General features: G+C 41.5%; 1 protein-coding gene across 5 annotated transcripts in view; it reads left to right on the top strand.

Annotated features, from left to right (window-relative positions):
* The window catches only part of SLC26A7 (solute carrier family 26 member 7), a 795003-nt gene that overhangs the window by 14107 nt on the left and 766002 nt on the right, over window positions 1-14894 (top strand). For all 5 annotated transcript variants that reach the window (XR_012157133.1, XM_073330602.1, XM_073330601.1 and 2 more), the window contains exons 2-3: window positions 8919-9029; window positions 12276-12452. Coding sequence is in view for 4 of the 5 variants with exons in the window: in XM_073330602.1 (XP_073186703.1) it covers window positions 8919-9029; window positions 12276-12452 (288 nt within the window). In the remaining variant the exon portion in view is untranslated. The remainder of the gene's footprint in view (window positions 1-8918; window positions 9030-12275; window positions 12453-14894) is intronic.

Here is a 14894-nt window from a genome sequence, read left to right as displayed (position 1 = left end):
CTCCTCTAAGTGCTTCAGAATTGATTCCTTGAGGATCTGCTCCATGATTTTTCTGGGGATTGAGGTGAGGCTGACTGGCCTGTAGTTCCCAGGATCCTCCTTCTTCCCTTTTTTAAAGATTGACACTACATTAGCCTTTTTCCAGTCTTCCGGGACTTCCCCCGATCGCCATGAGTTTTCAAAGATAATGGCCAATGGCTCCGCAATCACATCCGCCAATTCCTTTAGCATTCTCGGATGCAACGCATCCGGCTCCATGGACTTGTGCACATCCAGCGTTTCTAAATAGTCCCGAACCGCTTCTTTCTTCACAAAGGGGCTGGCCACCTCCTCTCCATGCTGTGCTGCCCAGTGCAGCAGTGTGGGAGCTGACCTTGTCTGTGAAAACCGAGGCAAAAAAAGCATTGAGTACTTCAGCTTTTTCCACATCCTCTGTCACTAGGTTGCTTCCCTCATTCAGTAAGGAGCCCACACTTTCCTTGGCTTTCTTCTTGTTGCCAACATACCTGAAGAAACCCTTCTTGTTACTCTTAACATCTCTCGCTAGCTGCAACTCCAGGTGTGATTTGGCCTTCCTGATTTCACTCCTACATGCCCGAGCAATATTTTTATACTCATCCCTGGTCATTTGTCCAATCTTCCACTTCTTGTAAGCCTCTTTTTTGTGTTTAAGATCAGCAAGGATTTCACTGTTAAGCCAAGCTGGTCGCCTGCCATATTTACTATTCTTTCTACACATCGGGATGGTTTGTCCCTGTAACCACAATAAGGATTCTTTAAAATACAGCCAGCTCTCCTGGACTCCTTTCCCCCTCATGTTATTCTCCCAGGGGATCCTGCCCATCAGTTCCCGGAGGGAGTCAAAGTCTGCTTTTCTGAAGTCCAGGGTCCGTATTCTGCTGCTTTCCTTTCTTCCTTGTGTCAGAATCATAGGGTTAGAAGGGACAGAAAGGGTCATCTAGTCGAACCCCCAGCCAAGGTGCAGGATTTGTTGTTGTTAAACCATCCAGTATCGATGGCTATCCAGCCTCCTTTTGAAAACCTCCAGTGAAGGAGCTTCCACAACCTCCCTATGCAGTCTACCTTTGTCCTACTCTCCTTGTAGTTAGGAAGTTTTTCCTGGGATTTGATCTAAATCTGCTATGCTGTAGTTTGAACCTACTGCCTCTAGTCCTGCCTGCTGTGGCAAGAGAGAATAACATTTCTTCATCTTTTCTATGGCAGCCTGTCAAGTATTTGAAAACCACTGTCATGTCCCTCCTTAATCTCCTCTTTTCCAAACTATGTTTGTTTTTGCATTGTATTAGAGAGATTAGTATTTCACGGTGGGGGCCCATTTTCAAATGTGGACACTTAAAGTATGTCATTTTGTTGGTCAAATCTGTACTTAGGCATTTCACGTGTCTAAGGGCCAAATTCTGTCCTTGGATATGTGTGTGAAACTCAGGAGGAGTTGTATGTTACCATATTGAAGGGCAAATTTATCAGTGCTTATTTGAGTGTCCCAGATATGGGGTGTGGACATCTCATTAGGGCATCCAGATTTGAACAATGGAAAGGTGTTTGAAATCAACAAGCACAATCTTCATGCTCATCAGGTTCCCACCAAGGAAGTTCTTTGAGTGTATAGGACTTCAGGCAAGATTTATTTAATTTTGCATTGAGAATAGTGGATTGTGAGATATTTGCAAAAGTCACAAGATTCATTGTAGACCTGAGATACTGTCTTCTTGTTTTCCTTGTTCTAGGATAATATTTTTATCTCATATACCATGATGCCAAAAAGATATGGTGTAGCCTTTCCATCTGGATAGCCATGTTTTCAGATGCATATATCTAGATCTGGGAAATTAACTGTAGTTCTGACTAATCTGACCCTAATTTGCATCTTTGGTGACCCTGCATTACTCTCATACTTGTAGTTTGGAACTGGCACATTCAATAGTAATTCTCAAGCCAGGTTAAGATACAGGACTTAGCAGCTTTTCTTGTTTGCACCCAGGTTCATTATTCTATAGCTATCTGCGTTTGTGATCTCCCTGCAGTGGTGCCACACGTCGCCAGCTTGGCCAGTGTAGCATACCATGTGATGTGTCACGAAGCCCAGTGATAGCCAGAGAGCTCCATTTTAAAAGAAACCCTGCACATAATGTTATCTTCTGATAATGAGTTAACTAAAGCATGCCACCACAGTATTTATATATTGTATCTGAACCTATTGTTCATTCCTTGTTTGCAGTTCTTTACATTGGAATAGCCATTCTTTCTTGAAAGCCTTACTTTCACCGCCGTAGGGTTCTCCTTCCTTAAAAATAAGGAGGAGCTGGAGTCTCCATTCTTAATTACTTTTCAGTGTGAAGAAGTGCAATACAGTAGTACTATTACCATCTGTTTCCTGCTTTTTGACTACTTTTTGAACTTTTATAATACCTTACATCTGAAGATTTCATGCTTAAGAGGGTCTTATTAAGCTTTATGACACCCTTCTGATGATACCCATTGCACGGATGGATAAACTGAAACGTGTAGTTTGTCTAAAACCATAAAAAATCAGTGGCATAACCAGGAATAGAATCTAGGATTTCTGAGTCCTGGTGACCTGTCCTAACCACTAGACAGCACTGTCTCATTGTTTTCTAGGTAACATAGAAGGAATGAGAAACTACTTTTGAAAACTAAATGGACATAACAAGACGGAGTTTACAAACAAAACACAAAGGGCTGAGTTATACCTACATTGTGCCCCTGCATATAGGGGTGTGAAAAGCATTGCCCAGCAGCAGCAGCTCCCTGAGACAGGCAGAATTCCTCCAGGGACGCTGGGGATGTGTGGGTCAAAGTGGCCCCTGCTATAGCATTTCCAGGGTTCAGGGTGGACTCTGATGTGTGGGCCAGCTCTGTTGAGCAGTGAGGAGGGGATGGGTTATGGCTCTTGTTTTTCCTGAATGCTAAGCACTTAAGGGTATGTCTACACTACAAAATTAGGTCGATTTTATAGAAGTCGATTTTTAGAAATTGATTTTATACAGTTGATTGTGTATGTCCCCACGAAGCGCATTAAGTCTGTGGAGTATGTCCTCAATACCATGGCTAGCATCAACTTACAGAGCGGTGCGCTGTGGGTAGCTATCCCACAGTTCCCACAGTCTCCGCTGCCCATTGGAATTCTGGGTTAAGCTCTCAGTGCCTGATGGGGCAAAAACATTGTTGAGGGTGGTTTTGGGTACCTGTCATGAGTCGACCCTCCCTCCCTCCGTCCGTGAAAGCAATGGCAGACAATTGTTTTGCTCCTTTTGCTCCTGGGTTACCCGTGCGGCAAGAATGGAGCCCACTCAGCTCACCACTGCTGTTGTGAGCATTATAAACACCTTGCACATTATCATGGAATATGTTCAGAACCAGGCTAAGAGACGCCAGCACGAGGACAATTGTGATGAGGACATGGACACAGGTGTTCTTGAAAACATGGACTGTGGCAACGGGGCCATCATGGTGGCAGTGGGGCTGGTTCATATATTGGAACACCGATTCTGGGCCCGGAAAACAAGCACAGACTGGTGGTACCGCATAGTGTTGCAGGTATGGGAAGATTCACAGTGCCTGCAAAACTTTTGCATGCGTAAGGCCACTTTCCTTGAACTTCGTGAGTTGCTTTCCCCTGCCCTGAAGCACAGGAATACCAAGATGAGAGCTGCCCTGACAGTTGAGAAGTGAGTGGCAAAAGCCCTGTGGAAGCTTGCAATGCCTGACTGCTAATGGTCAGTTGGGAATCAACTTGGAGTGGGCAAGTCTTCTGGGAGGACTTCTATGATCCAAGTAGCCAATGCAATCACTGACGTTCTGCCATCAAGGGTAGTGACTTTGGGAAATGTGGATGGCTTTGCTGCAATGGGGTTCCCTAACTGTGGTGGGATGATAGACGGAACACATATCCCTATCTTGGCACCGGACCACCTTTCCGACCAGTACGTAAACCGCAAGGGGTACTTCTAAATGGTGCTGCAAGCAGTGGTGGATTACCAGGGACGTTTCACCTACATCAACATAGGATGGCCGGGAAAGGTGCATGACATTCACATCTTTAGGAACTTGGGGGTGTTCTAGCAGTTGCAAGAAGGAACTTACTTCCCAGACCAGAAAATTACTGTTGGGGATGTTGAAATGCCAATAGTTATCTTTGGGGACCCAGCCTACCCCTTGCTCCCATGGCTCATGAAGCCGTACACAGGCAGCCTGGACAGTAGTAAGGAGCAGTTCAACTATAGGCTGAGGAAGTGCAGAATGGTGGTAGAACGTGCCTTTGGACGTCTAAAAGCTCGCTGGCACTGTTTGCTGACTAGGTTAGACCTCCGTGCAACCAACATTCCTATTGTTACTACTGCTTGCTGTATGCTTCATCTATGAGAGTAAGGGGGAGAAGTTTATGGTGGGGTGGGAGGTTGAGGCAGATCGCCTGGTGGTCGATTTTTGAGCAGCCAGACACCAGGTTGATTAGAAGACCACAGCTAGACGCGCTGTGCATCAGAAAGGCTTTGAAAACCAGTTTCATGACTGGCCAGTCTATGGTGTAACAGTTGTGTGTGTTTCTCGTTGCTGCAAACCCGCCCCCTTTGTTGATTTTAATTCCCTGTAAGCCAACCACCCTCCCCCCTTCGATTACAGCTGGCAAAGAAAATAAAGTAACTATTGTTTTGAAACCATGCATTCTTTCTTTATTAATTAAAAAAATGTGAGATAACTGACAAGGTAGTCCGGGTGGGGTGGGGTGTGGAAGGAGGGAAGGACAAGGTCACATTGCTTATTGTAGCCACACTACAAATCAAAACTGTTTGAATGACAGCCTTCTCTTGCTTGGGCTGTTTTCTGGAGTGCAAAGGCTGGGTGCCCAGAGCCTCCCCTGCCCCCCCACATTCTTGGGCATCTGGGTGAGGAAGATATGGAACTTGGGGAGGAGGGCAAGTTATACAATGGATGCAGTGGGGGTTTGTGCTCTTGTTGGCTTTCCTGCAGCTCCAACATATGCTTCATCATGTCCGTTTCTCCCCCATTAGCCTCAGCATCGCCTCCTGCCTTTGCTGTTTGCCCTTACTTAATGCTTTCTTGGCCTCTGCTACTGAATGCCTCCATGCATTAAGCTGTGCCCTGTCAGTGCGGGAGGATTGCATGAGCTTGGAAAACATGTCATCGCGAGTGCATTTTTTTCACTTTCTAATCTGCGATAACCTCAGGGATGGAGATGATAGGGGGAGCATAGAAACATTTGCACCTGAGGAAGAGAAAAAGGGAGAGTAAAATTTAAGATGATACATTTCTGAGAACAAAAGGGAGACTCTTTCACAGTGAATCAAGCAATTCACAGCAGACAGCACATGTGCTTTAGGTACAAGGTCGCATTTTGCCTTTTATATTGAGTGCCTACCACTGTGATGACACATCACAACTGGCTGGGCAACAGAATTCGGTTTCCAGGCAGCCATGGTAAGCCTTTTGGTACACGTGGTTGGCTTCATACACCTTCGTAACATGTGGGAATGGTTTCAGACTGCAGCACCATCTTTTCCCATAGCAAGCAATGCCAGTTGGGTTTCACGTTTAAAAGGAGGGGCTACGGTTTTCGGGTGTATGTGCAGCACACACCTTCCCCCACCCCACCATGTGACTATTCTCCGGGATGATCTCTTTTAGCCAAGCACAAACAACCCAGCATGAACGTGGTCCTTTTACTGTTCCCTTACAAAAATTCCCCTATTTCAACCATGAATAATATCACTCTCCTGAAGCTAACACAGAAAGATAAAGACCCGAATGTTGCTTGAATGTGACCAAAACCCAGGACCATTCGCTGCCATGCTTTGTGCTGCAATGATTCCAGACCACTTGCTACTGGCTTGGCATGGTAAAGTATCCTACTGTGGAGGATAAAATAAGGCAGCCCTCCCCAGAAACCTTCTGCAAAGGCTTTCAGAGTACCTCCAGGAGAGCTTGATGAAGATGTCCCTGGAGGATTCCCGCTCCATCCCCAGACACGTTAACAGACTTTTCCAGTAGCTGTACTGGCTGTGAATGCATCCCAATTCTTCAGGGCAAATGAAACGTTAAACACTTTTGCTTTTAAGCCTTGTACTGTACTTACAAATGTGCATTCACCAGAGCTGCCTTCTCCGGCTTCAGGGTCGGGGATCCCGTCGTGGGAGGGTATTGGCTCCAGGGTGATGAAAAAGTCCTGGCTGCCGGGGAGAACGGATTCACCGCTTGCCTGCTGCGCATTCTCCTCCTCCTCTTCCTCATCAACAAAATCCTCCTCCCTGTTGCGTGAGATTTCCCCCTTGAAGGTGTCCACGGAGAGTGGTGGGGTAGTGGTAGGGTCCCCCCCAGAATGCCATGCAGCTGATCATAGAAGCGACATGTATGGGGCTCTGACCCAGAGCGACCATTTTCCTCCTTTGTCTTTTGGTAGGCTTGCCTGAGCTCCTTAACTTTCACACGCACCGCTGTGTGTCCCTGTTGTAACCTCTCTCCACCATGCCCTGTGTGATTTTGGCAAATATATTGGCATTTCTTCTTTTTGATCGGAGTTTGGCCTGCACAGATTCTTCTTCCCATACAGCAATCAGATCCAGTGTCTCCCTTTCGGTCCATGCTGGAGCTGGTTTGCAATTCTGGGGGGACTGCATGGTCACCTGTGCTGCTGAGCTCGCCACGCTCAGAAAATGACATTCAAAATTTCCTGGAGCCTTTCCTGTGTACCTGGCTAGTGCATCGGAGTTCAAAGTGCTGTCCAGAGCGGTCACATTGGAGCACTCTGGGAAGCTCCTGGAGGCCAATACCATCGAATTGCGTCTGCACTACCCCAATTTGACCCAGCAAGGTCGATTTTAGTGCTCCTCCCCTCACCAGGGAGGAGTACAGAAGTCGATTTTAAGAGCCCTTTAGGTTGACAGAACAGGGTTGGTTGTGTAGACACATTCATTTTAAAATCCACCTATCGCAGCTAAATTGGACCTAACCCCATAGTGTAGACCTGGGCTTGGACTCCTTGTGCCCTGCACACATCTTGTTCATGTGTGCTGGACCAAACACAGTCTGGCCACAGTAGTCACAAGTCTCAGATTCAAACCATTTTTGGAAACTGGAAAACAAAGTAAATGCTTGCAGAGGTTTGAGAATCTGGTAAATCTGACATTTATCACTAGATGGTGACAGCTTACTTCCCAATAGCTAAAGCCTCATTTCCCTCATTAGCGCTAAGAGGAAACAAAGTAATACTGTATTTAATCCCATATTGATTGGTAGCTGTGAGTAGCAAATATGTAAACGTCCTACAGCAGGAAGTTTCTTAATTTAGCTTGAGAGTCATTACAGTACACTCCACTAGCCATTGCAATTCCTCAGTTAATCCCTCTTGAACTGAGTGATTAAAATCTATTTATTTAAGCATGTGAACACCTTTTGAAGGTAAACTGCACAAATTTTGTTTAATCTTAACCCTGCTTAAGATCCCAAATCAGTAAGTGACTGTAAGTGCAGAATAAAAACCAATACAAGGACTACCCCCCATCTGACTTTATACATTAAAATGTATATGTGAAAATTATTATGATTTAAATAGCAGGCCATTTTCTGTACTTCCTCTGCAGGAAGGAACTGATAGTATCACAGACACTGAAAACAATACATGAGAACTAAATTCTATAGAGCAGTGTCGAGGTTACCAAAGTAGTTCAGAGTGTGCACTCCAAGCACTGAAGTGTTACTATTTTGTTTTTAAATGTAAATGTTCTTATTTGTAATTGTTTAGTTTGCACGTGCATACTGTTTTAATGATATTGGATCTTAAACATACGAAGTTTTGCAGTTCACCTTAGCCAGGATTTATGGACCCATTTCACACACACTGCTTAGAAAATGGACCTCTGATTCTAGCCGTTCAGTAAGGAGTCCATTGTCTATTTCCTTGGAGTTTATCTACACGTAAAAGTTGTACCACTTTAACTGCAGTGGTTTAGTTTAACCAGTACAACTCCTCTAGAGTGGATGAAGTTATACTGGTATAGCTAATTCCCAAACAGGAGAGGGGATAAGCTATACCTGAATAAAGCACCTTTATACCAGCACAACTGCATACACAGTAGGAGTTGTACTGGTATAACTATCTTGATTAAAAAAAATCACCATCCTAATTGAAATAATTGTGCTGCTAGAACTTTCAAGTGTAGATCAGACTTAAGTAGTCTTCTCCTCCTTCCCCATGCTCCGCTCTTCTTCCTGCCTGCCCCTTTAGACAGGGCAAGCTTTCCTCTTCTTCTGCCTCTTCTGGAGTTTCTGGTGTGTTTCTTTTCACCTTGTGCCTTCTCTTTTCTGTGGACTTTGGCCTGCAAATTCTGTCCCGCTGTCCCCAACACGGACATATGAATTGCCATATGAGATCAGTGACCTATATAGTTCAGTATCCTATCTCTGATAGGGACTAATCCCATATGCTTTAGAGGAAGGTGCTGGATAAGGACTCAGGAGACATGGATTCCATTCCCAGCTGTGATGCTGGCCTATTTAGTGACCTTGGGCAAGTCAGGTCCCTTCTCTGTGCCTCCATTTCCCTATCTGTAAAATGGGGGTAATGATACTGACCTCCTTTGTAAAGTGCTTTGAGATCTATGGATGAAAAGTGCTATATAAGAACTAGGTATTATTAATAGATAATTATGGAGAAATCCACCCACAACAGAAGATTCCTCCAAACCCCATTGCTTAGTGGTTGGTTTATGCCTTAGCTTTTTATAGATGTAATTATCATTGTAGGTAGTTTTAATCCTAGTGTTAAAGCTGTGGACTTTTCCCCCGACCAAAACCAAATGTAACGTAATTTGATATCTTGGTGCAATGTATTGTTTACTAATTTCCATTATCCTTCTCTATAGGGCTGGCCTTTGCTGTTCTGTCTTCAGTCCATCCAGTGTTTGGTTTATATGGATCTCTCTTTCCTGTCATCCTTTATGCTATTTTTGGAATGGGACGCCATGTTGCAACAGGTAAGTGTCTGGAAACATTTAGGCTCCCATCGTGCAAGTTGCTGAGTGTGTTCTGTGAAATGAGGCGCTTCCTCAACAACTGGTGTGTTCATTGCAAGTTGAAGGTACTAAGCGTCACAGGATCAGTTATGGGGGAGAGAAAGAGGGAAGTGTCTTAAAACAGATTAACCTGTTCACATTTCTTGTGCCTTTTCTTTACAGCTACATCTTTTTCTGCTTAAGAAAAGTGTTTTTAAGAAAAAAAAGCCTTGTTAAGGTTATACTGGAGCCATTCCTAAGGTTATACTGGAGCCATTCCTACCACTATAATTGAATACTGCATCAATACTTCCTTTATAAATACAGTTTATCAGGGACTTATGCACCTGACTATATAAATTTGCTGGAAGCTAAAACTTTAACAGACAAGAGCTCAGCTAAAGAGAGCCTTTTTAAATATAAACAGGAACAACTAAAACTTTGACTGTTCCTAAACTATAGAAACACCTCATTATTTCTTACATTGCTATAACACAACCCCAGTACTTCTCACCAAAACATACCCTCTCCCTACTCCATATACTTCAATAGAATTGGGATTACCCCTGATCAGATGCTTCTGTTGAGCTGAAGGGTGAAGATGCCCCATCACTTCCACTGTAGAAGCTAAGGAACCACTAGGAGTTCCCTAGCTGCCATGCTCGTGATTATGTGGCCTCCTCACCACTGCTTTGAGCAGAGCTACCCACAGTGGCAAGAAGTGTTTCCGAGCTCCTGCTAGATTGACTGCTTTGTTCCCTAAGGAAACCTGTTATGAACTGAGAAAGGGAATTGTATTCATCAGGTTGGACCACCAAGAAACTCGTCTGTGGGAATGGTGGCCTCCCAGTGACTCTCGAAGACCAGGGGACGTATAGAGACAGGCACTTGGTTCCAGTAGGCGAGTACAATGAGCTTAAATGCAGGGCCATAGCCCCTGCCCCCAGTCAACCAAAGATAAAATGTGAAAGGGGTATCCTGCACCTTAGGGGAAGGGGAATGGCTGTGGGAGCCTTTTGAGGGGAGGGAAGATGGTTCTTGGAAATTTGGAACCATGTGCAACCACACACAAACCACATGTGCAACCAATTTGGAACCACATGTGCAACCACACCCTGCAGGGCTCACATAGCCCAACTGCATACATCTCCACTCTGGCTAATATGTTTTCTAAGAAGCAAACACTGTCTTTTGAATAACTAGATGGTTTTGAAATCAATACTGTTAACAGCTCCGTAAGAGCTATGTGGTCTACTGGGAAACCAATGTACATTCCAAAGTACATAGAATTTGTCTCCCAACATATGTATGTTATATTGTCAAACCTCCAGATAATTTACATCAAACAGGACATGAATTCTGTGTCAAGGTCCTTGGGTTTTGTTGCTCTGATGTAGCAAACTAGAAATTCTGCAGAAGCTTATTTTTGAAAAAAAAGTTGTTTTAATCAATGAACTATTCACATGAATAACATTGTTACAGTATCCCTTGTATTATGCATTCTAATATTAAATTCAATTTGTCTAAAGCTGTCCTCCACACAAAAATTGTCAGGGAGGAAGTCTCTGGGTTCTTTGATACCTGGGGAGGCAGTTTGGGATTGTGGGACAAGCACATTAGATGGATGCGTCTGCTAAAATGATCAGTATACTCAGTTCACAGGAGAGCAAGAAACATTCTTTTAAATGAAAGCTTAGATTTTGGAGAATAATTCTGTGGCAGGAGCTGGGATAAAGGTAGGTACTATATAGCCTTATAGTTCCTTTATTTGTCTTTTTCATTAAAAAAGGTAAAAATATGAGGCTATATAAGCAAAATTGTTTCAAAATAGACAATGTTTACAAATTTCTCCACGAGCAGTTGATTTTTAAACTAAAGGTCACTAAAGGAAAAAAGTACCTCACTCATCATCTTACATAGCACCCTTAATATCCAGAAAAAATATCTGGTGGTAATAAACTCTTGTTATGTAGCATGAAGGTGGTGAAATGGACAAAGGGCAGGACTTCAGGACTGACATGGTATCCATGGGGTGAAATGGAGCAAATGTCATTCAGCCTAGGATTTGTGGCGTATACTCAAAGCCCTGTATCCTACAATTCTATGGCTTTGGATTTGCTGTAGAATTCACCTTTTGGACTCCAGCCCTTGCTACAGAATTGTGCTTCATAATCTAAGCTGTCATACAGAAATGTTTCTGTCCCTCGTGGTTGTGAAGAAAATATTATAAATATGAACACAATGTATTTTCATGATAACCATTTTAGCAGAAGTATGCTGCTATTGCACATATCCCATCATCCCAAAGGCCCTGATTCAGGAAAGCACGTAAGCATGTGCTAAAGATTCATTGTTTAAAGTTAAACATGTGCTTAATTCCGTTCCCAAATAAAAATGCTTTCCTGAATCACGGCTAAACCATGTACTATAGCTCCCCATATGCCAATGCCCCGTATATCCTTTACTCAGAGGTGACAATCTCCTTCCCCTATAATAACTTCTGTGAAGTCAGTGGAACTCTGTTTAAGTAAAGGATGCAGGATTGGGACCTGTTTTAGTCAGACTTTTTGCATGAAAAATGGAGTTCATCTGTGGCCTGGTCCTGTAAACTTTTGCCTACTTGACTAATTCTTACTCATAAATAGTCCCTGGTACCTCACTTAGTCTAGTCTTATGTAAAAGATTATTCATCTGAGCAATAAATTGCTAGAATTGAACCTTTATTCTGGCTGCTTTTTCTCCATTTGAACTCAGGAGCCTAATGTATTTGGGATACCGTAATAGAAATTATGATTTCAGGTGGAACTAATATATGCAAAACATTTTCCAAACAGTATGTTGTTCAAAGCTTTCCATGATGCTTTAATGCCTTTAACGTTGATTAAAGATTGAATGTGATTAAAGATTTCAAAAGGGCTTCAACCCTGCCTCTGTTTGTCTGTGTGCACATTATTTGCTTGTGCATTTTTTGAGCACCATTATTTTCAGGCACACAGAAGAGAACTTGCACACAAAAAACCATTTGCACTCAGTTTATCCGCTCATATGGCATATTATACATAGAAATTTGCACCCAACAAGTGCAAGTGCTTTAAAAACACACACCTGAAGTGAGTGTGCAAATTTCACATTTCTGGATAGAGGCTGTACTTTGAAAAATTAATGTTAGTGACTCTAACAAATATTGAGCTACTTATTGGTAATTGATATGTGACTTTTCTTTTACAGGAACTTTTGCTTTAACTTCCTTGATATCTGCCAATGCAGTTGAGCGTCTTGTTTCTCCAGCAAGCAACAATTTCACTACAAGCAATAATTCGGGAGTCTTAGGTTTATCAGAGTTTGAAATGCAGAGGATTGGAGTTGCTGCAGCGGTTTCATTTTTAGGAGGAATTATTCAAGTAGGTACTCTAAATAGTTAACGAACATTTATTTTAACAAACGTAAGAAGTACACTATAGCTAAGTCTTTGTCTGTCACAGCTATGACTTTGGTGATGAAAAACATAACTTAGTTTTATTTCATAACAAATTCAGCTCTTTGAACCTTGGCCAGCTGGCTGTTGAGCAGGGTTCTACCATGGTTTTTTACAAATTTGGCTCTATATTTGTCCACTGCTTTGGAGTCTGCAAATATGATTTGACTTTTGAGTTTCAAATAATTTACTTGCAAAATAAAGGGTCATCTTGCTTAAAATAAAGTTGATCCTGTGACATTTTAAATTTATTTTTGCCAGAATTAAATTACTCCTGCTTTTTTTCGGGTGCCAAAGTCATGTCCTATCCCATTTTATGTCAAGACAAACAATCAGTTCTTAATTATGCTTGTGCTATGGTGGCCATGAAGGGACAAATCCCTCTCCCAATAAAGTAAATGGGAGTTTTGCATATGACTTCACTAGAGCCAAGAACAGGGCCTAATGGGTACATCCCCTTCTATTTTTACTTTTATTTGCCTTATGCAGCTAGCCCACAACAACTTTTATTATTATTAATTATAGTATACTTAGCAGTTACTGACATAGGAATTGCCATGTCTGTCCTGCTTCTGACAGTTGCCAGTACCAGATGCTTCAGTGGAAGGTGTAAGTGCTTGTGTGAGGGCTGCCATTTTGGCAGATACACCAAGGTTTGTACTGGGGACCACCAGAGGTAAAAGCATGAGTTGCTACAGCTTTTACTCATATCCTCTGTGTATTGGGACAGTGGGAGATCTGTTATACACAGGTTTCCAATGGGTTTCATGTGTATAGTGCTTTTCATCATAAAAGCATTTAACAAACCGTATGGTAATCTCATTTACCTTTTGTTCAGACAAACCATTCAACCCAAAAGAAAACTAATAGATTAAGTTGTTTGTTGTTGTTATTATTATTACTATTATTAATATTTTTGAGATCAAAATGTTATTTACCTTCTCATATGACCAGTTGATCTTTCTCCCAAATCCACTTTAGTTCTATAATTGTTTCTGTAAGAGATTCAATAAAAAACATCTTTGCATATGTTCCCCATTAGCAAGATAAACATGCCTTCTTTCATTCTTTTCAGGATATATGATGAAATACAGAATAAAAATAATTTTTCCAAATACATTCACATTTATAATAGCACTTTTCATCTTCAAATATTAACTTATTAATCTTCGCAGCACCCTCCTTTGTGAGAGGTAGAGATATTTCTGCCCCCATTTCAAAGATGGAAAAATGGAGCTAGAAAGGTTATGACTAGAACTGATTGGGAATTTTTTGACAAACCATCTTTTTGTTGTCAAAAAAATGCCAGTTTGTCAAAACTGAAACTCTTCATGAAACAGGGTTGATGTTGATGAATTTCCTAACTCAAAAAAGAGTAAAGAAAAAAGATCTGAAGTTGTTGAAACACAGTTTTTCACATTTTTAGTTTGAAATGACCTGTTGTTTAGAAACTTAAGCTAAGACGCTAAAATGTTTTTTTATTGATTTGTTTTTTTAAGAAAGAAAGCTCACAATCAAAATGAAGTGTTATAGAATTATTTTGACAAAATGTTTTGATTGACTTTTTCCTAAAAAATCTATTCATTTGGTTTGTCAATATTTTCAAAAGGTAGACTTTTCATCCCAATTCAATTTGGGACAATTTTCAAACTCTTGAAAATATTCACTAAAAAGGAATTTCCCACCTATTTCCCACCCAACTCTAGTGCAGATTTGCTTGAAACCATGGAGGGTGTGAAAGCCTAGATTAGAATGCAGGACTCTGGTTCCCACCTGAGTGTTGAGACTCCTAAGCAATAACTCTCTTTTTGTAGAAGTACAATTTTTCCAAATTGAGTTTTCAATTATATTTTTAGTTGAAAAATGATTTAACTGATTAAATGTTTTATTGAAAATTTGATTTTTGACAGAGAAAGGGCCCTGAAAATTTTCAATACAGATTTTTGTTAAAAAAAATTTCATTTTGCAAAAATTTGAAAAATCAATTAAACATTTTGAAATGTTCCTATGCAGTTTTTTACTACCTTTTCTACCAGTTCTACTCCCTCTATATTTCTCACGTGATTTTTTCTGTGTTGGTTTATATGGGTATATTTCGTAGCCTCTTTAATATGCTTGCACTCTGAGATACAAATTTAATTTGGCATTCCTTGTGTAAGAATAAGTAATCTATTATCTGAATAAGCATTTGTTAATGGATCAGATACAGATAAATTGCTTCAAGGTTTGGATTGTGTTTTGTTTTTCTTGAAAAACTCTGCATTTTTACAATGGAAGTATTTTAGTCTTTAAAATCTAAAATGGTTGTGGCATTGTTTGAAAATCAGTTCCAATTGATGGGCACTAACTTCTTTCCTAATATTTCATAACTC

The sequence above is a fragment of the Lepidochelys kempii genome, chromosome 2, assembly GCF_965140265.1.
Source record: "Lepidochelys kempii isolate rLepKem1 chromosome 2, rLepKem1.hap2, whole genome shotgun sequence".
Taxonomy (NCBI): domain Eukaryota; kingdom Metazoa; phylum Chordata; order Testudines; family Cheloniidae; genus Lepidochelys; species Lepidochelys kempii.
The sequence above is the reverse complement of the archived record's forward strand: the minus strand, read 5'-3'. Positions and strand labels throughout refer to the sequence as shown.